Below are 26,326 nucleotides of genomic sequence, written 5' to 3' on the forward strand. Positions count from 1 at the left end.
GGGACTGGGCTCCAGAGCTAACAACGCCAGGTTTAGCACGAACGGCTGTGCCCTGTTCTGAGCAGCACTGTGAGGGTAACTGTTCACAGATGAGCGTGAAGCACAAGAGCTGGTGGGGGGCTGGGGATGACCAGATGGGCAGGGTGGCCAGCTGAGCCTGGGGGTGGGGACCCACACAGCCACCAGCCTGGCTGGAGCAAGGGGAGCCCAGGAAAGGCCTGCCTGACCAGGGACTGTGGTGTGCAGAAGAGAGGCAGCCAGTTTGTATATAATATTTATTTGCATTGTCTATAGAATAGATATTTACAGATAGAAACGGACCCACAGCAAAACTGCTGTAAACCCATTCAGACCCTCTTGATGGCCGCTTCTCAGAACGTCCATGGTTGAGCAGCAGGGCTGAGCCTGGCTGTGGAGTGAGCCAGCTGAGTACCTGGGTGTCCGCCAAGGGAAATAGCTGGGGATTATGGCTTCAGCATTCTCCCAGAGCACATTCCTGAGTGCTGACAAGGCGGAGCCCTCACCTCCCCCAATCTACCCTCAGCTGCAGTGGGACAGGGAAAAGGGCCTGGGCAGGGAGGGGCGGCTACGGCCCACTCTTCCTGCCCCTGGGGTATCTCTATCTGCACCCTGGTCTGGCACCAGAGTCCCTGGGCTGAACCAGGAGGCCTGTGTGGCTCAGGGCTGCTTACTGCCCTGCAGACTGCCGCTGTTTGGCAGCTGGAGGTGGTGAAAGCTGCTGGCGCTGCCAGGGAGCATTTACTAGGGGAACAGGAGCTGGCCCAGGGCTGGCAGCCACGAGGAAAAGGTCTTGGAAAGCATCTGCCAGCTCCATCCCAGGCTGGGAGGACCGTCAGTGCTGAGTGGGGCGAGGGGCTACACGAGCACCTGCCTCTCCTTTCTTTGGCCTTAGAACTGGCAAAGGAAGGGCCCGGACAAGGGACATAGCAGAGAGGCTTCCCACCCTCAGCCCTCAGGCTGCCAGGCCTTGGAGCCTGAGTAGAAGGCCGGGAACCCCAGTGCTCCAGAGGGAGATAGCTTTGGGCTCCCCGAAGCCCTGGGCTCCTGGGGCTGTTCTCACTCCCCCTATGGTCTTTCTTGGCCGAGAGAGGCCTCCACCTGGGACCAGGGCTGCTATTCCTCACTGCTCACTGCGGGAAGTGCGGGCTGACGGGGTAACAGGACCACAGCGCGGCTGGGGGCAGGCGCCGGGATCAGGCGCCGGGATCAGGCCCCGGGCCCAGCGCGCTATCACAGTGTCGGTCTCACATACATCTCTGGTCACGGTCACAGACACGCACGCACGCAAACCACCCTCTCATCTGGTCAGAGGTGCGCTCAGGCACTCGCCCTCTGCCTCACACATGGTTACAGAGTGAATCCGAGTCTCTTATTGCTGTGTGGGGGGTGGCAGGGATGGTCACTCCACGAAAAGTGAGAAGAGCACCATCACCACGATGCCCGTGCACAGCAGCAGCACCTGCTGCAGGGAGCGCCTGCAGGGAAAGGGGCCAGGCTCAGGCTGGGGCTGAGGATGGGCCGCAGCCCGGAAGCACCAGCCCCCACCCCCGAGCTCCCAGGGGCCCCGTGAGTGATGGTGGCAAGGGGCACTCACCACGGGTCATCTTCCTCCAAGAGGTCAGGCAGCACGTTCACCAGGGCGATGTAGAGAAAGCCGCCAGAGGTGAAGGGCAGGATCCAGGCCACAGTCTCTTCTGCAGTGGGAGGAGAAGTCCTGATGGCTGGGAGCGCAGGGGAGCTGTGTGCACCACACCCACTCCCACAGGGGAGACCTGGGGCGGATCCTGGCCTGGACACTGGGATGGGGCAGCTATGCCCTCTGGCTGGGGCCCCTCTGCTGACCACCACCTGCCACCGCCACCCACCACGCCCGTACCTACTCCCTTGGGGGACTGCGTACAGATGGCGAAGCAGGCGCCCAGCAGGCCCCCCAGTGCAGTCGAGAGCTGCAGCTTGGCTGCGCTCCATCGGTCAAAGCCGGCCCGGAGCAGGATGGCAAAGTCGCCCACCTGAGGGGAGGTCCAGATGATCACTCTGGGCCCCAGGGGGTCGGGTACGGACCTGCACACCGAGCCCCCTGCACCAGCCCTGCTGCTGGGCCCCCCAGCCCGCATCCCCTAGGCTGGGACCCCATTCCCTGCCCCCCTGCCCCAGAGGCCGGAGCACAGCTGAGATGGTGGCTGCAGCCTGGTGGGCTGAGCAGCTCTAGGCCTCTAAAGCCCAGCCCCCCGCAAGGCTGCCACTCAGGGCTTCCCAGCCCAAATCCCTCTCCGAAGCCCCACGCCCACACTGCCGCCATGGAAACCCTTTGGCACACACCTCATGGGGGATCTCGTGCAGAAGGATGGCCATGGTGGTCAGGAGCCCAATCTGCAGGGAAGGGAGTCTGTGGGGTTCTGGGCCGAGGGCCAGGCACCCACTTGTCCACTCAGTCTACAAATATTTACTCTGCTGGGTACTCTGGCTGGATACCGTTCAGCTACTAGAAACACAGCAGACAAGGAACCTGTCTTCACAGAGCTAACAGTCTGGAGGGGGGAGGCGAGGACTGAATGAACACACAAAGAACCACAAGATTACACAGTGCCAGGTGCTGTGGGGGAAGAGATGGACCACGTGGCATGGGAACAAGTGACAGGGGCCTCATTTAGATGAGGGGTTAGCAGAGGCCTCTCTGAGGACGTGCATGTCAGCCGAGGCCTGAAGGATAAGGAGCCAGGATTTCAAAGACTGGGAGGAGGAACATTCCAGGCAGACGGAATAGTGTGAGGTGGAGGTCGGGAGAGGGGAAAGAGCGAGGCCAGCTCAAGAGGAGGCAGAGAGGGCAGAGGGAAGAAGTGGGTGAGAAGCATCTAGAAGCAGGCAGGGCCCAAGCCTAGCAGCTTGGCAGAGGTATGTAATCCCAACCAGGAGCTTTTGCAACAAGAACAGCCCAGTGGCTCGGACAGAAGGCAGCCACGTGCAGCCCTCAGGGCCTGGATGAGGGTGTTGGTGATGGAGTGGGAAGTGCACGGACTAGAGACCTGTTTTGGAGGCCGAGCCAACTGGTTAACGCAGGCACCATCATTCCCACCAGAAATGCATGGGGCCCCCCTCTCCCTACCCCTACTCACCTTCTTGCTCACAAGGAAGCTGGCAGCTACAGCCAGCCCGTGGGTGAAGTTGTCTATGGTGTTGGCCAGCAGGTTGAGATAGCCACTGACCTGCACAAGGGAAGAGGAAGCCAGGCTGACCCAGGCGGGCAGGGTTCAGCTGGGCCTGCCAGTTGGGGGGTGGGGAACCGCTGCAGGAGGAAGGGGCCCTGAGTGGGCCACTCACTTTGATGGTCCGGACCACGGCACTCACGCCGGGCTCTGCAGCCGGCTGGGCCGGAGAGCGGCCTCCACTGAGCACGGCGGCGGCAGCGGGGTCTTTGCTGGGGGCCTAGGGCCAGGAGAAGGAGGGAGAGGGGGCATTAGATGTTCCCCCACTCGGCCAGGGTAGACACAGGAGGGGAGTGAGAGATGGAGAGACAGGGGCAGGGAACAGTACTTCAGCCTGGCTAGACTTCTCTCCTGCCCAGTCAGCTGTGTGCCCCGACTCAACTGACCACCTTCCACGCTGCTGTCGCTCCCAGTTTATGAGAACAAGCCACAGCAGGCGCCAACGTCATCACTCGCCGGATCTTCCCAGTTGGCCTGGCCTCCCAGAGCCCCAAGGAAATGGGGAAGAGACCCTCTTTTCAGGGCTCAACTCAGAACCTGGGTCTCCAGGTTCCCACACCACCACATAACAGAGGCTGACCTGTCCAGGCCCCGGGGTTTGGGGCTCACCTGGCTGGTCCCCTCCTTCTCCTTGCTGTCCAGGAACATCTTCTCCAATGCCAGAAAGGTCAGGAAGCCAGCAATGACCCAAAGTCCCAGCTGCTGTTGCTGCTGCAGGCTCTGGCCCTCACCACCTGCAGGGGGCAGCACTGACAGGCCAGGCCAAGCCAGGGCCACAGAAGGGGGGGCCATTTGGAATGGGACCTCGTCAGGGGCAGTGACAGGGGAAGTGGGACAGGACTGGCTGGTGGGGAAGGTGGGCCCCAGGGACTCCCGCAGGGGCCGGGGAACTGGACCGGGGCAAGTTCCCTGCCATATGCCCAGATCCCCCCTCCCTGTCATTCTGGCGGAGCAGGAGGGCCTAGGCCAACCTTAGGCATGGGCACCAGCTCCCTCTGCCCTCCTGCCCCCTGACTGTGGCCTCACTCACCAGGGCTGGCACTGCATGTGTAGGCCCATGCCTCGGGCAGCAGGTGGAGAAATACATTGCCCAAAAGTCCCCCCAAGGCAAAGCTGAGCAGCTGCTTCAGGCGGCGAGCCCCAGCTACAAAAGGGAGATGTGGAGATGTGGGGCTTGCGAGCTGGCCTATCAGAGCCCCTGGGCAGACCTCTGCCCCACCCAGCTTACTGGGTGCTGTGTTTTTCCAACCAGACAGCAAGCTTCCCGAAGGCTGGGCTTGGCCTGCAGCCCTTCCTGGATCACCCCCACCACCCCAGGCCCAGCACCAGCTGGGTGCTCAGCAGGAAATACATCACGGCCCGCTGGATGGCTGTGGAACCACTGCGGCTTCGTAGTTAAGAGACAGGGCTTGGGAGCCCGACGGGCCCCAGCCCCCCAACCGACCAGGGCAGGTTACTTCTGGGACTCAGTTTCCCCATCTCTAAACCCAGGATGATTGTTCTATGATAGGGACTTTGTGGGAGTTAAATGACAACACACACAGCAAGCCCTTTTTAGGGGGAGTTTTTCTCTTCTCAGCCGCTGTTACTCTCAGAAAGGTGGCAGAGACTGGGGAACTTTTGCAGACTTGCAGCATCAAGAGTTGGAAGTACGCGAAGGAGGCTATCCAGAGAAATGGGCGCAGAAGGCAGAGGCCGCTTGGGTGGTCCAGTGGGATCCCAGGTGGTCCAGTGGGATGCCACTTCCAGGCTGTGTGACCTCAGCCTGGTCAAAGAACTCCTTGGTGCCTTTGTTTCCCCATTTGTGAAATGGAGCTAACCCCCCGCGGCTGACCTCGCAGGGGCACTCTAAGAGGGGTTGAGATGATGCACAGGCCATGTTGGCAGGCCCCACGAGGGCTCTCTTCACAGCTGTGGCGCCAGCCCTCAGCCTGCCATGGGCCACAGATGTGCTCATAACCATCTGCTGAACGAACAGTTCCCCGGCCTAGCAGGCGGCAGAAATACCAGATTCCTGGAGCCTGGAGCCGGACCTGCTACGCTGTACTCCTGGGAGGGGCAGCGGGCACCTGCATTTTTAGGAGCTACCCATCCAGTCTTTAGTTTTCATTACGACATGTCATTTGTGCCCCATCAGTGCACAGACACATCTGCAGTGCAAAGGGGGAGCCTCTGCCCTGGCCTGGGCAAACCCCTCACCTCCCAGGTCCCCTCCCCAGAGGGGGGCACCACCAGCCTCGCATGTATTCCAGGAAGGCTGACCCAGGGGCCTCGGTGGAAAGGCTTTTCTGCACTAAGGGCGATGCAGGGCTCTGTTCTAGCACACGGCCAGCCCCGGGCCTTCGGACCTGGCGCCCTTCCCCCAGCACCAGGCAGCCTTCTAAGTGCTCCAGCAGCATGAGCTCCTCTCCTCTCCCCAGTAGTACGTTTGAGGCAGGTACCAGTATGATCCCCATTTTTAAGGCTGGGAGCCTAAAGTGAAGTAACTTGCCCAATGCCAGCCAGCTGGTGAGTGGCAGAGCCTGGCATGGAACCCAAGGGGCTTGGCACCCATGTTTCCAACCACAATCTATATTGTTTCTTGGTGAATGTTTGCCAATTTTTATTCTTTGAGAACAAATAAATACAGAAATGACGAACAAATGAGCCTGGTCCACCCTGGTCTCAACAAGGTGGGAAACTGTGCTCTGTCCCTGCCCTCCACTCCAGAAGGCTGCGTCCTGCGACGTGCGACCCCGTTCTCCCGGGAAGAGCAGCCCTGTTTTCCACGCCACTGGCTGCCCCGAGCACCAGAGGAGGGTCACCTACCTTCTGAGCGCAGCATCGTCCCCATCTCCAAGGGAATCACCAGCAGTGGGAAGACCCCACTGAGCCCCACCATGAGGGAGCCCAGGAGGGAGCAGATCCAGGTGTCCAGCCTCTCCCCGCTCAGCAAGGCCCCCCAGGATTCGCTTTCCTTGTTGTCCAGGCGACAGGCAGCTGCAGGCCCCCGGCTCCGGAGGGCCGGCTGGGAAGCCCCAGCCCCTCCCAGGAGCTCTAGGGCAAGAGCAGTGAAGAAGAGGAGCCTCTGGCCCGCCATGCCACCGCCAGGACAGGGACATCCAGGCATGCCACGTGCTGAAAAACACAAAGGCCTCTTACGTGAGCTGCCACCCCTGGCCACACACCTGCTCAGCAAACGTGGCATCTTAACCCTCCCCCCAGACAAGCGGCCACAGCTTCCACTCCCCTGCCTGCCTTGCCCAGGGCCTTTGAGGACCCCAGTGATGGGTGCACAGAGCAAAGGGGCTCTACTCTTCCACACCCCACTCCCGAGGACCACACATTTTTTCCTCCTGAGCCTGCTCCAGACTGTGTGTCAGCGTGTCTGCCTGGGGCTAAACTTTCCCTAATGATGGGGTGAGGTGCTGGCTGGGTTCCCTTCAGCCACCGGCAGGCCCAGCCCAGTCGGGTGTCTCTAGCTGCCAGGGGAGGCTCTGCCGCCAGGATGTGCTCCAGTGAGGACACCCAGGGGACGGGGGCTGCCACTGTCTAGCCTGATGGGCAACACTGGATGGTGCGGGCGGGGAAAGCAAGCAGCGGAGCTAGAGCAGAACCATCAGAGCTTCTTCCTCGGCCGTGAGCCCACTGTCTCCAGGAGACAGGACAGGAGGCAGACAGACAGACAGGAGGCAGAACTGAAGAGAAGGATCCTTCAGTCGGGAGCTGTCTCACAGATGTGCAGAGCATGGGCTTTGGAGACGGGGCCCAAACTCTGCTCTGCACCTACAGCTCTTTGAGCGTGGGCCAGTCCCCGGAGCCCCTCTCTGGGCCTCAGTTTCCTCTCTAGGCCTCAGTTTTCTAGTCTGTAAGGTGGGAGAACTGCCTCCCCACGGGCTGTGAAGATGAGAAGAGCTTGCTAAGGCAGGTGACCTGGCCTGGCAATGGGGGCAGCTCGGGAAAGCCCTCCTTACACTGCAGGCAGCCTGGGACACCGGTGGCAGGAAGGTTCCCAGCCGCTGGATCACAGGACCGAGATGTGAGTCAACCAACAGAGAAGTTCAATCTGGAAACTCGGGCATGAGATTTAAATGTGGTCTGCCCTGCCTCATCTGGCCGTGACCTTGAGCCAGCGTGTCCCTGCCTCAGTTTCCTCATCCCCTGATGGAGGTGGGAGGGATGCCCGCGTCCAGGACCTCCCGGCCTTTACGGGAGACCCTGACGAACCCCGCTGGGGCTCCCCGGGGACCAAAAGCAGGACTGGGCCAGGCCAGACTTGGAGGCCAAGGCGATGCCGGCAGAGGTGCGGGACCGCAGTCTGGGGAGAGGGGAACAGGGTACGGAGAGTGAGAGAGCGGAGGGAAAGGAGAAAGCAAGAGAAAGTCAGGAGTGAGCGCGCCAGAGAGTGGGAGATGGACGCGGAGGAGGAAAGCGAGGGAGCGATGGGCAGCGACGTGCGGGGCGACGGGGGAGAAGAGGAGCCCAAGGAAGTTGAACTCCTCAGCTCTGGGCCAGAAGGGGGGCCAGAGACCCGGGTCTGTCCGGGGCCGGCGGGGCTGGGGGTCGGGGGGATCGGTCCGGACGCGGGCCCCCGAGGGTCGGGCGGTCACTCACCGTGCGGCGGCGGCGGCGCTCCGGGCGGCCCCGGCCATCCAGCAGCGGCGCCGCGCCCCGCCCCGGGTCTGCCCCGCCCGACTCGGCCTCCCGGCCCCCAGCCCGGAGCCGCCCCCGGCGCGCGGCCACGTCACACGGGACCTGTCCGGAACCCGACGCGCCGCGCGCCGCGGGGTCGGAGGGGAGCGGCGGTCGCAGCGCGCTTCCGCCTCTCGGCCGTGGGGGACCCGGGAGGCCAGCGCACTTCCGCCCGGGCGGCCGCGGGGCGGTGCGGAGGGCCGGGCGGAAGTGGGAGCCCCAGAGGCAAGGCGCTCAGTCCCTCTGGGGAGGGCGGGGGCGGCGGCCCCCCAGGGACCGCGAGCGGCTGGGTGGCTGGGCTTGCGGGTCTGGCCGCCGCTTCCTCTCTCGGGCCGCAGTTCCGCCCGCGGCCGCACGGGGGCGCGCTCGGCTGGCGGCCGGGTTCGGGTGGGTTCCTGGCTTGAGCGCTCCAGCTCTGAGTCAACCTGCCTGGCTCCTCCATGAGCAAGGGAAAGGGGAAGTGCCTGCCGCAGGGAGGGGCCTGGCCCCGGGAACCTCAGAAGAGGGAATTTTATTCTTACTCATCGAATTATTTTTATGCTTTGGTTTTTCACTGGGAACCTCAGGCCTTTGTAAGGCCTTGTAACCCTTTGGGGTCCAATGCATGGTGTCTTGACACTGCTGCTAGGAACCCCAAACCTGGGGGAGCTCTCGCTTGGGCTTTCCTCAGCAGGAGGAAACTAGGCCTGACCTCAGACTAGGGCAGCAAACAGCATTATTTAACGAGCACTACTATGTGCCATTCACTCCGTTTGCACTGTTTCGCTGAATCCTTTGATTCCACTGAGAAGCGTACCGTTAGCCCAGGGCCACACAGTGGCACAGAGGACAGAGCCCTGTTTGAATCTGGGTGTCCCTGAACCCAGAGCACGTGACAGCACCTGTCACTTTTAGGGGGTGGGAGTCTGACTTGGAGGTTCCATTTTGCATCTTTCTCTGGAAATCAGGCAAGACTGTATAATGTTCAGGATGGGGCATGTGGGGACTTGGGCAGAGACTGCCCCGGAATGGGAGTCTCCAAGCCTCTGACCTTCCTGTGTCTCCCATGGTAGCTCCCTTCAACTGTCCTGGGTTGCTCTCGCCTCCGGGGGGCTCTGCGGGCACCCTAGGCACTCACATACTGCACCTGCTTCCCTGTTCCACTTCACACTCCAGTGTCTGCCCTTCTTAGACCGCCCCACCCAAGTCCCTCCAGGTGGGATCAGCTTTCCTCTGGAAGCCTCATGTCCGCCTCAGCACACCTGGCCCATAGGTCTGCCAGAACGCCCTCCTGGGCTTGAAGCATTCTGAAGTGGAAGCCCTGGGTTGGTTCCTTTGCAAAGGGAGGAAGACAATCAGGGATACTGCTCTGGGATCTCAAAGATGCTACCCCTCCAACCCTGTATGCAAATCACTCCATGGTATGCAAAGCACTTCACAATATACAAATGATTTCACAATAACATAGTCAGCATTCCTGCCTCTGGGGGCTGGGGGCTGGGGGCTGAGGGCTGCGGGCCACCACAAGAGGGTAGGCAAGACCCAGCCTGAAATGTCACTGACTGTCTTCTCACTGTCCTTTCCTCTCACCTGCCCTAATAGAGTCAAGAAAGGGGCACATTGGGGGACTCTAGAGGAGGACCTCGAGCAGGGAGGACCAGATAGGAAGACATGGTGGGTGGCCTGGTGTGTGGCTGTTAGGAACAGTGAATTAGATCTGCCAGAGGATTCCAAGTCAAGATGAATGAGAAAAGAAATGTGCAGAAATGATTTATTTAACATGATCTACTATTTTTAAAAAATATTTTATTTATTTATTTGACAGAGAGAGAGAGAGAGCACAAGTAGGCAGAGGGGTAGACAGAGAGAGAGAGAGAGCAGGCTCCCTGCAGAGCAGATGTGGGGCTCCATCCCAGGACTCTGAGATCATGACCTGAGCTGAAGGCAGACACCCAACCTACTGAGTCACCCAGGTGCCCCAATCTATTATTTTAAAACAATAACAAAAAGGGGGTGTCTGGTTGGCTCAGTCAGTTGAGCGTTTGACTCTTGATCTTAGCTCTGGTCTTGATCTCAGGGTTGTGAGTTCAAGTCCCACGTTGGGCTCCACTTGGGCATGAAGCCTACTTAAGAAAAAATGACAAAAGAAACCGTGTATAAGTACATGTTATTACAGGTATCAGTATATATAAGTATAAATAAGTACATAAGTATAAATAAAAGATATAGAAAATCATACATTGGGTGATAACATGGATTCCATGGTTGGGGGAGGAAAAATATTTATTTTTTTAAAAGGTTTTATTTATTTGAGAGAGACAGAGATAGTGACAGACAGAGAGCAAGAGTGGGGAGGAAAAGAAGAAGCAGGCTACCTGCCGAGCAGAGAGCCTGACATGGGACTCTATCCCAGGACCCCAGGATCATGACTTGAGCCAAAGGCAGACGCTTAACTGCCTGAGCCACCCAGGCACCTGGGGCGGGAGAAAATTTTAAAGGAAAAAATTAAAATATGAATATAATAACATTTACATAATTATGCAAATTTATATATAAATTAAATTTGTGTGTATATAAAATCTCATATGTGTGTGTGTATGTTATGGCCTCCTAGCTTTTTTGTTAAGATAATCAGATTCTGGCACCAGACTTCCTGGAGCAAATTATTTGACTTCCTGGGGCATTTGGGTGGCTTAGTCGGTGGAGGGTCTGAGTGGGTTTCAGCTTAGGTCATGATCTCAGGGTTGTGAGATTGAGCCCCACATTGGGCTCCATGCTCAGCTAAGAGTCTGCTTCAGAATTTTTTCCCCTTTTCTCTCTCCCTCTCTGCCTCTCCCCCTGCTCATACATGTGCACACGTGCACACAAGCTCTATCTCTCTCAAATAAATAAATAAAACTCTTTTAAAAGAACTGCTTGACTTCCTATGCCTCAGTTTCCTCATCTGTAAAATGAATTACTGTATCAGATTGTTGTGAGGAGTAAATGAATGAATACCTACAGAGCACTTAGAACTATGCCTGGCGTATGAGAAGTTCTACTTGGGGCTTGGATGTTGTTATTATTTATATGTGTGAATACACGGGTATAAAGAAAATGTTAGGGGAAAAAAAAAAGAAAACGTTACAGGGACACCTAGATGGCTCATTTGGTTAAGCGTCTGACTCTTGATTTCAGCTCAGGTCATGATCTCAGGGTCATGAGATCGAGCCCTGAGTGGGGCTCTGCGCTAGGTGTGGAGCCTGCTTCGAATGCCCCCCCCCCTCTCTCCTTCTGCCCCTCCCACCCCTCTAAAAAAAAGGAAAAGAAAAAAAAATGCTACAGCAATGGACAGATACATTAGAATACATTAGAGACACAAGATGGGGACCATCCTCTCTCCTCTCCTTGCTGAGCCCAGATGAGCGTTTTCCAATGCATTTATCAAGCGGTGTGGGGGCCTCAGGGACATTCTGGATTGAGGCACTGAGCAGAAAAGCTTTAGCAAGCCAGCTGAGCCTAGACAGTGCTTGGACATGAGTAGCAGGGAGACGTCTGACTGGGCGGGGGGGAACTGCAGACCCATTTCTCTGACTTCGCTGGGTCTGAATTTAACACATTCTTCCTGGCTCTGGTCTCTTTAGTGGGGGCTTTGTCAGCCACCAGGTCTCAGCCCTCTATTTCCAGAAGGTAGGATTGCCCGTGGGCCCGGGCCTGAGGAGGAGCCGGTCACTGCAAGACCATCACGGCTGGGCATTGCCAATGTTATGACAACCTTACCCCTCCTCCAGGAGTGCAGTGCTAGATGCGCTAGGCTGGGGGTTGATGCACATTTTCTCTGCTTCCAGAATGTGGGCCTCCTTCTCAGGGCTTTCCATGGAGTCCACTGGCGGGCAGCAACCTCTGTAAAAAGGCATCTGAGGTTCAGGGCCGGGATCACCTTGCCCAAGGTCACAGCTGAAATAAGGATGCTCTTACAATGGATTCAGGCTCCACCTCTCCATACCAGGCCTCCCTCTGGGGTACCCCTGACCTTAACCCTCTCTCAAGTCATTCTTCCTAGAGTAGCCTTAGCTACTCCGAATCCTGAGCCCTGGCCAGATGAGGCCCCAGCAACTCCATAGCAACCCCCCTATCCCCTAGCAACCCTTCCCAGGCAGCCCATGCGCAGCCAAGCCTCACTACTTTCTGTCCGGCCTCTCTGCCTTTATAACCCCCTTTACAACCCCTTTCCCATCCCCTGGCGGGCCTGGCATGTTCTTCCCCTTCTGCTGTCTATTGATTGAAATCTAGCACGTTTACAAGCCTGCTCCTCCCTGAAGCTTTCTGAATCTGTCCAGGCTGAAGGCTCTCAGTGTTGTGTGTCTTTGGGGTTCTTAGCCCGGTCTCCTGCATTCCCGCCTGCCCTGTGGGCTTCTGGAAGGAAAGACAAGATTGGCTTATTGATTGATTGATTTTTAGAGAATTTATTTGCTTATTTATTTGTTTTTAAGATTTTATTTATTTATTTGACAGAGAGAGACACAGCAAGAGAGGGAACACAAGCAGGGGGCGTGGGAGAGGCAGGCTTCCCACTGGGCCCAGAACCATGGGATCATGACCCCAGCCGAAGGCAGACATTTAAAAACTGAGCCACACAGGCGCCCTCAAGATTATATTTTTAAGTAATCTTTACATCCAATGTGGAATTTGATTGTACAACCCCTCAGTTTCCTCATCTGTAAAATGAATTACTGTATCAGATTGTTGTGAGGAGTAAATGAATGAATACCTACAGAGCACTTAGAACTATGCCTGGCGTATGAGAAGTTCTACTTGGGGCTTGGATGTTGTTATTATTTATATGTGTGAATACACGGGTATAAAATACACGCTCCACTCAGGCTCCACTTGGCTCTTTTTTAAAACTAAGGAAAATAAAAGTTGTTATATGGTTCTCTTTTACATTATTCAGTGAGTTTTACAATTGTTTTCATTTAGGACCTGCATAATTATTAATATTTGCTTTAAAGTATCTTATATTTTTGCAGCTATTTTGAATAGGATAATACGCATTACATTCTGGATGATTTATTGATAGCCCACAGGAAGGCAAATTATTTTTACATATTGCTTTGATATCTGGTAAACCAACTCAATTTTTTTTTTTCTACCGGTTCTCCTGAATTCTCAGACTTACTCTTAAGTCTTCTGTCATCTCCTAATAACAAAAGTATTAGAAGGAAGGAACCAACCTTGCTATTTGCAGAGATACGGTTTGGCTGGATTTTGAACTTCACAGGAAGGGCAAGTATTTGTTTTCTGGAACTGGCTTTTTCACTCAAGGCAATGAATCAAGTAAGATTCATTCATGTTATTATGTGAAATTGGTTCATTTGGAACTGCTGAACCATGTGTGGACGGATCCACTGGAATTTATTAGCCCAATCTCTTGTTGGTGGACTTTTGGGTGACTTTGAGACTTTTGCTATAGGGAAAAAATGAAACAAGACGAAATCAGAGAGGGAGACAAACCATGAGAGACTTTTAATCTCAGGAAACAAATTGAGGATTGCTCGGGGGAGGGAATGGGGTCGCTGGATGATGGACACTGGGGAAGGTATGGTGAGCCCTGTGAATTGTGTTAGACTGATGAATCACAGATCTGTACCCCTGAAACCAATAATATATTATGTGTTAATTTTAAAAAGGGGGGGCAGCTTTGAACGTTCTAGCCCAGGGTTTCTTGGAGCACCTGCCAAGGTCTCTCTTTTATGCCGGGGGTGGGGTGGGGTGGGGTATGGATCTGCTGGGCCTCCGCTTTATAAGATAAGGCCAGATTGTTCTCTCTAGTGGTTACAAAGCCGCTGACTAGCAATACCCCGCGGCTCCATCACCTCTCCAACACTTGGTGCTGCCCAGCTGGGTCGTTTAAGCCCTCCCAGTGGTGTCAAAGAGCATCTCACCCTGGTCGTCCTCGTGGTTCCTTCAACACCAATGAGCGGGAGCATCCCTCAGACGGTCACCGAACACGTGTGCCTCCTCTTCTTAAAAATGCCCGTTCAGGTCTTTTAGCAATTTTTCTGACGGATTCCCTGTTTCTCCTCCCCTCCCCCCACCCCCCGTGGGCTTCCAAAAGTTCTTTATGTATTTGTGATGCTTGAACTTTGCCGGTCGCACGTGGCGGGCGTCTCCTCCCGTTTTTGTTCTTGTTTTTTCTTTTTTGTTTTGTTTTGTTTTGTGGCTGGCTTTTCACTTTCTCCAAGGTGTCTCCACTTCTCTCTTCCCTCCCACATCTGTGCCAGGGGCGCCCGTGGGCGTTGCTAGTGCGCGCGCGCGCGTGCGTGTGGGTGGGGGGCTCGAGTCACTCAGAAACCTGCGTAGACCGCCCCCCCCCCCGCCGCTCCTCCTGCTCCCGCGGCTTTGGGGAACCCCGCTCCCAGCGTGGACAGGGGAGGCCAGGGCGGCGGGCTGGAGCCAGGAGGCCTCCCCGCGCCGGTGCCCCCCCCCGCCACCCCCCCCCGTTCCCCCAGTCTCCCCCCGCCCCGGCGTTATTGATCGCTTCCGGCTCCTTACCTGGGGGCCGGGCTCCTCTCCGCTCCGCCGGGCAGCGGCCCGCTGCAGCTCGGTGCTCCCTAGGGGCGGGCGACGGGGGAGGGCCCCTCCCCGCCACCCGGCGGGCGCTCCGGAGGCGGGGGGCGGGGGCCCGGCTTGCGGCGGGGGGCTGGGCTGGGGGGGCGGAAGCTGCCCGAGCAGATAAGCGCCGAGGTCGGTCCTGCGGTGAGACAGTGCGGGACGTCGCCTCCTCCCCCTGCCTCCTCCGCGCGGTCCCCGCATCCTCTGTTCCCCACTGCTCCCACGCCGGGCTCGCCATCCTGGGTGCAGACCGTGGGGTCGGGGTTTGGGGGAGTGCATGGAGGGAGGGGCTCCGGCCTGCGTCTTCAGTTCCCAGCCTCCCTTTCTCAGCTGGAAAGCGGGGTTAGGAGGCTCCGCTTACTCCACGGGGGCTGTTGGAGATGGAACAAGTACAGGCTGGTGAAAGCCCTCGGAGAATTTGAGCCTTTAGTAAAGGCTTCTCATTGCCCCTGCTGTACCCGCCTAACGCCAGGCTTCATCCCCCTTGCATAGATGGGAAAGTGGGGTCTCGCCTAAGGTCACACAATACAGATGAAGAGGAGGATGGAACTCTTTCCACCGTCCACAGCCTGGGGACAGAGCTAGGTTTCATAGAGCCCTAGCTCTGGCTTCTACGGAGCTATACCATGCTTATACAATTTGAGGTCCTTTTGAAGAAAAAAGACTACAAAGTCACAATACAGATTTGCTGAGACCTCTCCCAGGGTCTGGGAAAGTGCCTAAACAAGAGAGAAGCTCAAGTCCAGCTTCTCCCTTTGGTTGCCCTACCAGCAGGCCCCCTAGAAGGACTTACACCCCTCCATGGCAGACGGTCAGGCACCCATCCTGGTTACAGGGTAGGGTGGCCCCAAACAATATGGCCGGGGAGCCACCTGGAGGAGTCCCTGCTGCAGCTGGTCCCAGCCCCTTGTGTGCCCAGGAAGCCGTCCTCAAGCCCAGCCCAGGAGCAAGGGCAGTCAGCCATTCCGGGACTGCACCACAGTAGGGCAGGGCCAGCCCGTCATGGTTGAACTTGTCACTCAGGGCCCCCTACCCCGTAGGCTGGCGGTGGCAGAGAACAGGAGAGCAGGAAGGGGGACCCCTCTGAGGTGGTGTAAATGCTTCTGACTTACAGTCACTTGGGACTGGGATTCAAGCCCCTGCCCGGCTGTGTGACCTGGGGAAGACTCCTTCACCTCAGACTCCTCAGCTGTAAAATGGGAGGAATACTAATAGAGCCGTTACGAAGCTGTCTGAGACCATGCATGAAGGGGGACTGAGCCCTTGGCTTGTATTTATTTATCTATTTTTAACAGTTTCATTTATTTATTTGACAGAGAGATCACAAGTAGGCAGAGAGGCCCACAGAGAGAGGGGGAAGCAGGCTTCCCACTGAGCAAAGATCCCTATGTGGGGCTTAATCCCAGGACCCTGAGATCATGACCTGAGCTGAAGGCAGGGGCTTAAACCACTGAGCCACCCAGGTGCCCCAAGCCCTTGGCTTTTAGAAACAAACTTCCCTTCTGTGAAATCTCCAAGCCAGGAGAGGCATTCTTCTCTCTGTTCTAGGGTTAAGTCCCTTACCCAGGGATGGACTCTGTCGCAGAGCTGAGATTTAAACCCACAAATATCTGGCACCAACGCCTTGCTTCTAACTACGGGGGGAACACGTCTCCCCTGGGGCTTTCTCCCCAGGCAGTTAAGCGCCCCTGCTAGGTGTGCATGCGTAGGGCGGGGAGCCACAGAGAACATTTGGCTTGATTCGGGGAACTGCTCCCCTTTTCTGCTTCCCTAATCTCTCTGCTCTCATGGGCACGCGCGTCTGGACTTTTTCCAACCCCGACATCTGACAACCTGGAACAGGAGAAGCTCGAGACTCTGGTGAGGGAGACAGGGCAAGTGGAGCTGGGGCGAGGCTGTGACCATGGGGTCTGGGCAGCAGTGACCCCCCAAAAGGCTCAAAGTCTTTCTGCAAACAAAAGGCTGCTGTTCTGCCTCATGGTCTGCGCAGGATTTCCACCGGGTTAGCGGACAGAACTGAGCTCTCATGCTCAGAGCTGCTCCTTTCGGCCAGCTGACCTTCCTCCCCTATGAGCCTCAGCTTTCCCATATTTGAAATGGGGGCAAGAGACCCGCAGCTGTGAGGATGATGAGATGTTATGTGTGTAAAGCCCCTCGTGAATGCCCCAGGTGGTTCAGACCCATGTGGCTGTCTGCCGGGGGAAGTGGGGTGTTGTGTGACAGCCGGAGGTGTGTGAACAGCAGAGGGGAGTCCTGCCAAGGCACGAGTTTGGGTTTCCAAGGTCTCTCTCATGGAGGGAGTGCCTTGGGGTAGGGCTGGGAACCCCAACTCTAACACTCTCCCAAATCAGGACAGGTCAGAGCGAGGCCAGGGGCCCTGGGGTGCAGAGAAGAGCAGGGAGTGGAGGTTCTCACCCCTCCTCGGGCAGGTGAAGAGGAAAGGAGGGAGGAAGTGGGTGCTTCTGGGAGGAGATGGGAGTGGCAGCCCCTGTAGGATGCAGGCCCCACCAGCTCCCCGAGGCCCCATTCCATGACTTCCTTCGTCTTTCTTTACAGATTTTCAAGGTAGGCATATTCCAAGTAGGGAAACTGAGGGCAGGAGGTGAGGTCACTTGGCCAGGGTCATGCACTGCGTGTTGTCCCATCTGTCTGGCTCTGTAGCCTGGGCTCCCAGCAGTCACGGCCTCTTTCTCATCTTATCTGCCTGACGAGGTTGTGAGTGAAGCAGCGTGATCTCAGAGGCTCAGCGGGATCCCGGGCCCTGCCGAGCCCCCGCTCTGCTCTGCACTCCTGCGTCTTGCCTTGGCCTTCCTGTCTGATCTCACAGACCACCTGTCCTGCCAAGCCCGGCTGTCCACTAGGAATTCCCAGAACGCCGCACCTTCCCTTCATCAACTTGATCCCTTTGTCCTGTCCGGAGGGGCACCGGCCGTCTTCATTCAGCCCTCTCTGCTGGGCAGCCTGACCGTTCTGTCTCCAAACCAGCCCACGCCCCAGGGATGTCTGTGTCCCTGAGAAGGAAACTGAGGCCCCAACCCTAGAGGCACCCGGGGGTGCACAGCGTTGCCAGGTGCCCAGGAGGTCTCTGGGCAGGTGGGGTCCCTAGGCCTGAGGAGCGAGTACCAGATCTGGGCCCTGGCCAGGGAAGCAGGAGGGAGGAGGGAAGGCCGTGGGGAGCCAGGGGCGGCTGCCCGGCAGGTCCCTGTGCCCAGGGTAGGGAAGTTTCTTATTTCTCCTGCTCTGACTTCCCCCTTTGATTTATTATAGCCATGAAATGCTCTGCTCTCTTCTCTTTTCCTTGCTGTCCTCGGGGCTGGAGGAGCACAGGCCTCCCCAGGCGCGGGGCCTCAGCGTTGCTGCGCTCCCATCTCCTTCCAGGGGTTGAGGCCGGGTGGCCAGAAATGGGAGGTGAGTCCGGGCGGACAGGGCGGGATGAGGAAAGGCCCAGGTCTCCTAAGGGCTAGCCTAGGCAGGACCCCAGGGGCCAGCAAAGTTGAGGTTGGGAAGGGCTGGGGCTGGGCAGAGGGTGTGGCAGGTGTGGACTTGACAGCAGATGGCTCCCCGGGGCGGGGTGGGGGGCGGGGTGGTGGTGGTGGCGGGATCTAGGCCAACTGCCTCAGCGAGGCTTGGGGATCAGGCCCTGTCAGGGTCTGAAGGCCAGGCCCGGAGTCCTCCATCCAGCACCAGCCTCCAGGTCAGATGAATGGCTTCCCTATGACCCCTCACCCCGTATTCTGATTTAATGATGACCAAAGCAGGCCTAGCATAGGCCGGCCTGGGACTAGGCTGAGAATCCAGAGTAAGGCATGAGGCGTGAACCCTAGGAGACCGCGGTCTCCTCGAGGCCACAGCTGGACATTCACCCTGTGGCCTGGCCCAGGCCAGTGAGGGCTGGAGTCCTTCTGTCCAATTTTTCAGGAGGCCTGGCGGCCAGAGCGTTTCTGCCCGCCACTGTGTGGTGCCTGTGGTAATGGGGCTGTTGGCGTTTTGCAATGGGCCGGGGGTGGGGAGGCTGCGCACACACGCTTCCTGTGGTGACTGGGCGCTTCCTGTTTTCTCAGGCGCCGGACTTGCTATTGCCGATGTGGAAACAGGGCAGCTGCGGCCCCGGGTGGCTCTGGGCTGGGCACCCCGACTCTGCCCAGAGGGGCCTAAGCAGGCCTGCCATCCCGGGGCCCAGACCTGGGGGATGGATGGCCCAAGGTGCCCCCACACCAGGTCCCCATCCCTCCCATCCCCAAGAGCGTTGACCAAGTGGAAGGGGCTGGGCGGGGCCGTCACGCAAGGCGAAGCTGGGGCCCGGGAAGTCAGAGGTCTGGGGGTCAGAGCTCTAGGCCAGGAGTCAGGGTGCATCGTTTTGGTCTCAGCTCTGTCCTTTGCTCACTGAGTGCCTTTGGCCATCCCTGACCCACGCCAGGCATTAGCTTCCTCTTTTGTGTAGTGATTGTGGCACCCCCGATCTAAAATCTGTCACCCATTTCTGCTCCAATTCTGACATGACCCTTGAATTTTATATTTCAGGAGCCTCTGCTATGGAGACAGGCGAGCACTGAGGCTGGGAGCCCCAGAGCAGGGCTTGGCATAGGCCCTGACAGAGAGGGGTCTTGGAGAGACTCGGGGGAAGGAAGGGGCATGCCAGGCAGGGGGCCAGACTGGAACAAGGCTTGGAGATGGGAAGGCCGGGACGAACTTTGGGAGACAGGGTGTTGACGGGACAGAGAGCAGTAGGTGACAGGGTCGATCGGGAGGATTCAAAGCTGTGTGTCGCGGGGGAGATTTTAGGAACCTCTTTATTTCTGCAAACCTTGGGAAGGGGACTGATGGCGCCCTCAGGTTCTTACTCAGAAGAAAGATAAGTGGTCTTTTGGAGCGGGGGGGTGGGGGGGTGCGCAAGGCCAGGGCTTCCTGCCCAAGAAGGAGATGGGTGGGGCAACATGGGAGCCTCAGGAGGGCCCCACGTCTTTCCTCCTCCTCTGTCAGCCTCCACCATGAAGGCCAGGCCTTGGGCGCTGGCATTGCCCTCTTCCCGAATGTATCTTGGTTTGTTTTTAAGCCCAGCGATTGCAAGAAGGGGTGGGGAGATGACTCTGCTTCTTGTTGAGTTTGCTGACAGCGCCCGACTTCTGGGCAAAGAGTTGCTTTGCAGGCCAAGGGAAGAGTTGCTTGGAGGCCAAGGCTTGAGCCCCCGGGGAACTGACCAGTCCACTGACTGAATCGCAACACCCTCTCAGTCTAGGAGGTTCTGAGACACCCACCTTGCATGTAGAACCCCTAAACCTCGAGGCCTGGGCAGCCCAGAAAGACAAGGACTGGTTCCAGCCAGCAAGGCCTTGGGGATGGCAAGACCCTGCGGCCCAGTCGGAGGGGCCTTCAGGCCAGCCTAGCCCCCACTGCTCTGTCCCCTGCCTTGGTGGCCCGGGCCAGCCCAAGTGCTGAGTTGGCGGCTCAGCAGCTGCTTCTGCCCACGGAGGCCCAGTTATAAATAAGCCCCGTGTGGCCAAGTCATCAAGTTCTGTCCCAGCTGCATTACCTCAGTGACCACAGGTCGGGGCTGCCCAGTGCTGGGCCCACCAAACCTGCCCACCCAGGCCAAAAGCCAGGCCAGCCTCCCTGCCTCCTGGGGTCCTCAAACGCAGGGCCTGAGCATCGGCAGCTACTCAGACCTGGGCCTCCTGGACTCAGGCCACAGCTGGGGCAGGGCCCATCCCGCCTGCTTGGGGCCAGCAGCTATTTACAAACCGAAACCGGGAGAAGTGAAGTGGTGGCGCCGTGGCTCCAGGCCCCCAGCCCCCACCCCCACTCCATCCCCGGCAGTCCCACCCCCCTCTCCCCATGGCTTCCTCTTTCCTTCTCCACACAACTCCCCAGCCTCCCGAGGCCTGGCCAGCTTTGTGTCGACAACCTGCAAACACCTCTTGGTGACCCCCAACCCCACAGTCACTGGCCAGAGGGTCCCCTTCTCCTTTTCACCCCCCAGGACCCAGGTGGTCTGGAGTCCTGGGAGCAGCCCCTCCCTCCTGCACCCAGCTCCCCCGGGCTGCGCCAGGCACATTCCCACACTTCTCAGTTCCCCTTGCTCTTGGAAAAGCTCCAATGCCAATGGCCGCCACCATGCTGGCCATCCATCCTCCTGAGGCCGGCTTCTCTGGGCACCCTTACCCTCCACAGGAACCAGGGAGCCTGGGCGCCTCAGGGACACTCTGGGCACCTGGGATCTCAGCGGGCATCCTTCTGGACAAGGGGACCCAGCTGCGACTCTCCTTGTGCTGAGTTTCCCGCTCACTCTCTGGGCTGGTGGGGGCACAATCCCTCATGCGGTGCAGAGCAGACTGGACTGGGACAGACGGACACTGGGCCTGAGGCCACAGCACAGCCTACTTAGGAACCGGAGGGCCCTGCAGCCGGAGACTGTCCCCAGGAGAGATGACAGGCCACATAATCAACGCTCATTACCCGTAACAGACAGACTCCCTCCCACTGGTGCAGAGCTTCACAGTTTACACTAGCTCGTTCCTTCTGACCCTAGAAACAAGCCTGTTCCGCTCTGCCTGCACCATTAAGTGGAAAGCAAGGCTCAGGTGTGCAAGGCGACACAGCTAGAACATGCCTGGATTCAGATTCAAGAGCAAGCCCCTTGTCTCCCTGCCTGACTGATTGCAACCTCTCCTACCCCAGTCTCCCTGGTGGCAGGACAGACAGCTCCCAGCGCTGTGACAAGGCAGGAGTAGGGCCGGCCTGGTCCTTGAGAGAGGAGCAGGCTCTGGACCGGCAAGGTTGTCAGAAACGGCCACCCGTGGCCAGGTTCTCTGTGCTCAGGGCTCCTGCCTGGCTCTGAGGGAAGAGCCTGTCCTGTTTCTTCTCTCCCACCAAGTCCCTGGTGAGGCAAAAACCCTGCCCCTACCCCAGATCAGTCAGAGCCGGCTGGCTAAATGCGTTTCTAACCTTCCTGAGTGTCAGAGTCCTCTTCTGTGGAACTGTCATTTCATAAACACCGAGCACCCACTCGGTGCCAACTCTAAGCTGGGGGGCACGCTGTCTCTAAAGCTAGGACGGGGCCCCCTGGCCACCGCCCTGTGGAGAAGGCAGCTGAGTTATAGAATTCGGAGAGCTCCCAGAAGGAAGCTGGGGCCTTGGGACATGAAAAGGGAGAGATGTCGCTTCCTGGGGTGGGAAGGGGTAGCACTTGGGATGGGCCCCGAAGGACAGGAAAGAGTTCCCCAGAAAAAGCATGGGGGACAGACTCTCATGCTGAGTCACACCCCTATGCTTTGGTGCCAACAGTTCCCACGGCCCGAGTGCCCTTCCTTCCTCTGGGCCTGGTGAACTCCTACCCATCCCTCAGAGCCCATGGGCACTCCATAGAATGTCCAGGCTTGGCCTGGTCTGGAGGCTCCTCGCCACCCTTTTCCCACCCAGGGCCTAAGTAGAGCCTGAGGCCAGGAGTCTTTGGTCACAACACCCTCGCCAGCCCCACCCGGCCAGGCGTCTGCTCCCGGGCTCCAGCCCCCGCCATCCCCTGCTCCGAAAAGCACCATTTCCCTTTTCTGGGTGACCACACGCCATGCACAGGGAATTTCCATCGCAGCCTGCGGAGCCTCTGATTCACTCAGGCCCCTCATGCAGTTAACTCCTTCCAGGCCCCGTGCCTTCTGCTCTGCACCCTGGGTTGTCCACACCCCCACCTGAGACCCCTGGACATCCTTAAACCGGCCTTGGGTCTCAGAGCTCTGAAGTCCAAGTTGCCCCCCATCACTCCGCCCCCCCCCCCCCCGGGAGCCTCCCATCATATGCATAGAGACCCCTTCCCAAGGGCTCATGGCATATACACTGGGTAGCTTTGGGCTGAGAGCGCGGGCTTTGGGGTGAGACAAGCCTGGGTCCAATCCAGAATCTGGCCCTCTCTGCCCTGTGACCTGGAAGAGTGTCCACTCTGAGCCCCATTTCTCCTCTGTGAAATGGAGATCGTCCCCATCCTATAGCCTTGCTGTAAAGATCCAGTGTGCTGGGCCCACGATGGCTGCTGTATAATTATTACCTTTCCTTTTTCTTTTCAAAAGGCCCCCTCCCCCTATCACAGGGTCCCTGCTCCAGACCTGGGCTGCTTTTCTGTCTGGATTTCTCTTCCCAGGAGCTGGTTGCTCGCTCAGGGAGGGTGAGAGCCAAGTGTCTTGGGGTAGAGGAGGGAGGGGCATGGCTATCTTGGGGCTTAGCCCCATCGGCTTCCTCGTTCCCCAGGTCCCCACATTTCTCTTTTCCCAAGGAGGCTGTGGAGGAGCTCTGCTGGGATCCTGAGCCCTCAGGGACAGGGCTGAGCCTTCCTCCCGCTGGAGGGACGCCGGGCATGCACAGGGCCCGTGAACATCATACTTTCTATCCGAATTCTCACACCCCTGTGAGGTGTGGCCAAATATTGTCCCCATTTTACAGGTGGGGACACTGAGGCCCTGAGAAGTGACTTGCTCTCCGCCACACAGAGAATGAAGGGCAGGGACAGAATTCCTATCGAGGTCTCCAGAACCACACTCCTAAGTGTGTGTGGAGGCCAGTGTGGGGAATGGGAGCTGAATGAACCCTTCTGTGTATCAGGTAAAGACTGACACAAATTCTCTCTTTCAGTGCTTTGGCCAGTTCTGGGAAGTGGGTCCTGTTGCTCCCTCTATAGAACTGAGTTGTCGGAGCTTCCCTCTGGGGAAGGAACTTGCGCAGAGGCCGCAGAGCCAACCCTGAAGAAGGATCCGGGGGTACCTAGATAGAAGAGGACCGTGGAAGGGGCTCCACTGAGGAGGGGGCCTGCGCCTGGAGGGGAAGCCGTGCCGTCCTCAGTGAGCGAGCAGGGCAGGGGTGTGGGGGGGCGGCCCGTGGTGAGCAGAAGGAAGTCGCTGTGGGTGGCGGTGGGTTTGAGGTGCCGGAGGCTGAGTGATGTGGCCAGGAGGTGAGCTCCCGGTCTGCAGCCCTGGTCAGCAGGAGACGGGGTGAGGAGAGGTGGCCGAGATTCAGGCCTCGGAGGAGGTTGGGCTACTCTAGAGAGCTGTGCCTCTTGGCTGCCGGGGCTGGGGAGCTGGCCCAGTGCGGGGGACTGGCACAGGGTGAGAGGAGAGACTGGCAGGGGTGGAGGTGGGGGTGAGAGTGGGGAGAGATGGAGGTAAACGGGAAGGGTGTGTCTCGGGGGGCACAGGAGAGACTGAGGAGGAGGAGAGCCCATGAGACTCCGAGGCCTTAGGGTGTGGAAGGGGTGGGCCCGTGAGCAAGGTCTGGGAGATTGAGAAAGAGGTTCTGGGAATGTTGAGTCGTGTCTTCTGGCTGGAGGTGGGGGTGGGGCTGGCCCACGTGGGTGGGGGAGGGTGGAAAATCAGGCGGACCCTGGGTGCTAGGGGCTCCCGCAAAGGCCTCAGAGCGTTGGCTTGCACCCTGTGGACAAGCGAGAATTAAGGATGATTTTTAAGTAGGGAAATACCCAGGGGAGAAACTTGAGGTAGGGACAGTGGCCTGAGGCCACTGCAGTCACCTCCCACCCACTCACCAGCTGTGTGTCCTTGGGTGCACCCCCAGCCACCTGAGCCTCATTTCCCGCCCCCCCCCCCCCCGTCTGTGCAGTAGCCCCGGGAAGAAATGCCTGCCTCACAGGACCAAGTGAGGGTGGGCGGAGCGAACGCCAGGAGACCCCAGGGGCTCAACCCAGGCCGGCTCTTTCCCCTCTGTGGGGGCCCACGAGCACCTCCTGAGCGCCTGCTGTGGGTAGGGGCTGGGGTCTCGGGCAGCCCTGGGTGGGGGGCCTCGCCTGTGCCACAGGGGGGCTGAGCCAGGACGTCCGGGGCAAAGGCCACTTCGGGGCCTCACTGTCTTCATCTGCACCCGAGGGAAGATAATGGCACCAGCTTCAGATGCAAATCAGAGAGAAGATATCCTGCCTTCCATGTCCCCTGGGTCTCACTCAGTCCAAATGGAATGTCCACACTCGGGCCCCACCTGCCCCGGCCGCCAGCCTCTCCCCTCCCCTTCCACCAGCGCCCTGCTGTTCCCCGGCTCACACTTTGTGCAGCCCGGGGTCCCTGCCTGGAGCTCTTCGCCCAGGTGTCTGCTTAGCTCGCTCCCTCGCTCCCTTCCAGAGTTTCTTCAAATAGCCCCTTGTCTGCGAGGCCTGGCTGGCCCACCCTCCTCCTCAGCAGGCCCGTCACTCTTCTTGGAGGGCTCGCCCCCGCCAGCCTGCAAGGAAACACTCCTAAGTACGAGCTCATCCCTGTCTTTCCTGCTCAAGAACAGCCCCAGTGAGGCCAGGGGTCTTGCCAGAGATCCTCGTGCACTCAAGAGTCGGCCCAGTGCTCTGCCCAGAGCTGCAGAGCTCACAGCGGCCCAAGCAACGCAGGCTGCGGCCCAAGGAGCCTCTCCCAGTGTCTCAACTGTGAGAGGAAGTTGCAAGACGGCCATTTCTGTACACGGGCTCAGCTCTTTTTGGTCAACTTTCCCAGCTCTGGGTCTGAGGCCCGAGTTTTCCCACACCTCTGTCACTCCCCATGAGGGGCCGGTTGCTGGGAAAGTGGGGGGTGGGGTGGGGGTATGTGTGTGTCAGTCCCTTCTTTTCGAGTTCTCTGAGGCAGAGGTTAAGGGGTCTGCGAGGTCAGGGGTCATGTCTCCCTCTGTGGACTCAGCTTCTAGGACTCAGCCCCCACGTTTCCTGTTGCCTGCTCACCCTGAGATTGCACTAGCACCATGCCTACCCCCTCGGCAGCCCGCCCAGCCCAGTGAGGCCACAGGGCTGCCTGGCCATCCACCGCCCAGGCCTGCCTGGCCACTCTGTCCCTCCACAGAGCTGCCCACTCGTCCAGCGGCGTGGGGAACAGCAATGTCATATGCTGCTGGTGGGAAGAGGGTAGGTTGGTACAATTTTGATTAGGACGATACAACAATATGTCTATCTATCTCAAGACTTAAAATACGGTACCACGAAAACTAGTATAATAGTATGTGTCGGCTATAACTCAGTAAAAAAAAAAAAAAAAAAGACAACTCCTCTGACATCAAAAGAAGAGAGTCAAAAATTCCTGTGCACTTATGCTATAAAATCCAAATAAATTGTCTGGTCTTTTTTCCAATGAGCTAAGATATGAGAGAGGTGTCATTTTCAACATTACTTATAATTTAAGGGCTTTTAAACCTCTTTTTTTTTTTAAGACTTTTTTATTTATTTGACAGAAAGAGAGAGAGAAATCACAAGTAGACAGAGAGGCAGGCAGGGGGGCGGTAAGCAGGCTCCCTGCTGCTCCATCCCAGGACCCTGAGATTATGAGCTCATCCGAAGGCAGAGGCTTAACCCACTGAGGCACCCCAATTTACGGGCTTTTAATGTCAATTTTAGGTAATTACTTTAAAATTTTTTTAAAGGATTTTTGTATATTTATTTGACAGAGAGAGGGAGCAGGGGGGTAGGGAGAAGTAGGCTCCCTGCTGAGCAAGTTTAGGGTTAGAGTTTGGGGAGTCCAATGCCAAGCTCGATACAGGGCTTGATCCCAGGACCCTGGGATCATGACCTGAGCTGAAGGCAGACTCTTAACTTACTGAACCACCCAGGCATCCCAATTTTAGGTTATTATATGACACTATTTATTAGTGTCTATAGGGGAGTCACAAGGGTTTTTGACTCAGTGTGTATTTAGTTGTGGTGACTTTCTTTTCAGAACCAATCTTTTTTCATTATTTATTTATTTATTTTGAAAGATTTTAGTCATGGATTTGTCAGAAAGAGTGAGCACAAGCAGGGGGAGTGGCAGGTAGAGGGAGAAGCAGGCTCCCTGCTGAGCAGGGTGCTGGATGATGGACTGATCCCAGGATGCTGGGATCATGACCTGAGCTAAAGGTGGATA

General features: G+C 57.7%; 2 protein-coding genes across 9 annotated transcripts; one reads left to right on the plus strand and one right to left on the minus strand.

Annotated features, from left to right (window-relative positions):
• Positions 1-261: 261 nt before the first annotated feature.
• Positions 262-14,426, minus strand: SLC39A13 (solute carrier family 39 member 13). 8 transcript variants are annotated; one of them, XM_045065903.1, is made up of 11 exons: positions 14,409-14,423; positions 11,634-11,756; positions 6,033-6,341; positions 4,255-4,368; positions 3,834-3,973; positions 3,340-3,444; positions 3,135-3,224; positions 2,341-2,391; positions 1,902-2,030; positions 1,616-1,715; positions 262-1,496 (listed from the first exon to the last, which is right to left on the minus strand). In XM_045065903.1, the coding sequence occupies exons 3-10, from the start codon at positions 6,331-6,333 to the stop codon at positions 1,653-1,655; spliced, it is 993 nt and encodes a 330-aa protein (XP_044921838.1). In that variant the 5' UTR covers positions 6,334-6,341; positions 11,634-11,756; positions 14,409-14,423; the 3' UTR covers positions 262-1,496; positions 1,616-1,652. The 8 variants fall into 8 exon arrangements, with proteins under 8 accessions (XP_044921838.1, XP_012917231.1, XP_012917229.1 ...); XM_013061777.2 differs by lacking the exon at positions 14,409-14,423 and having other exon boundaries at positions 3,834-3,958; XM_013061775.2 differs by lacking the exon at positions 14,409-14,423 and having other exon boundaries at positions 1,898-2,030.
• Positions 14,427-17,740: 3,314 nt separating this feature from the next.
• LOC106006891 lies at positions 17,741-25,479 on the plus strand. The gene is made up of 2 exons (XM_013061785.2): positions 17,741-17,876; positions 23,085-25,479. The coding sequence occupies exon 2, from the start codon at positions 24,334-24,336 to the stop codon at positions 25,357-25,359; it is 1,026 nt and encodes a 341-aa protein (XP_012917239.1). The 5' UTR covers positions 17,741-17,876; positions 23,085-24,333; the 3' UTR covers positions 25,360-25,479.
• Positions 25,480-26,326: the final 847 nt, after the last annotated feature.

The sequence above is a fragment of the Mustela putorius genome, unplaced genomic scaffold, assembly GCF_011764305.1.
Source record: "Mustela putorius furo isolate JIRA1106 unplaced genomic scaffold, ASM1176430v1.1 tig00003859_pilon_pilon_pilon, whole genome shotgun sequence".
In the NCBI taxonomy this organism is placed as follows: Eukaryota; Metazoa; Chordata; class Mammalia; order Carnivora; family Mustelidae; genus Mustela; species Mustela putorius.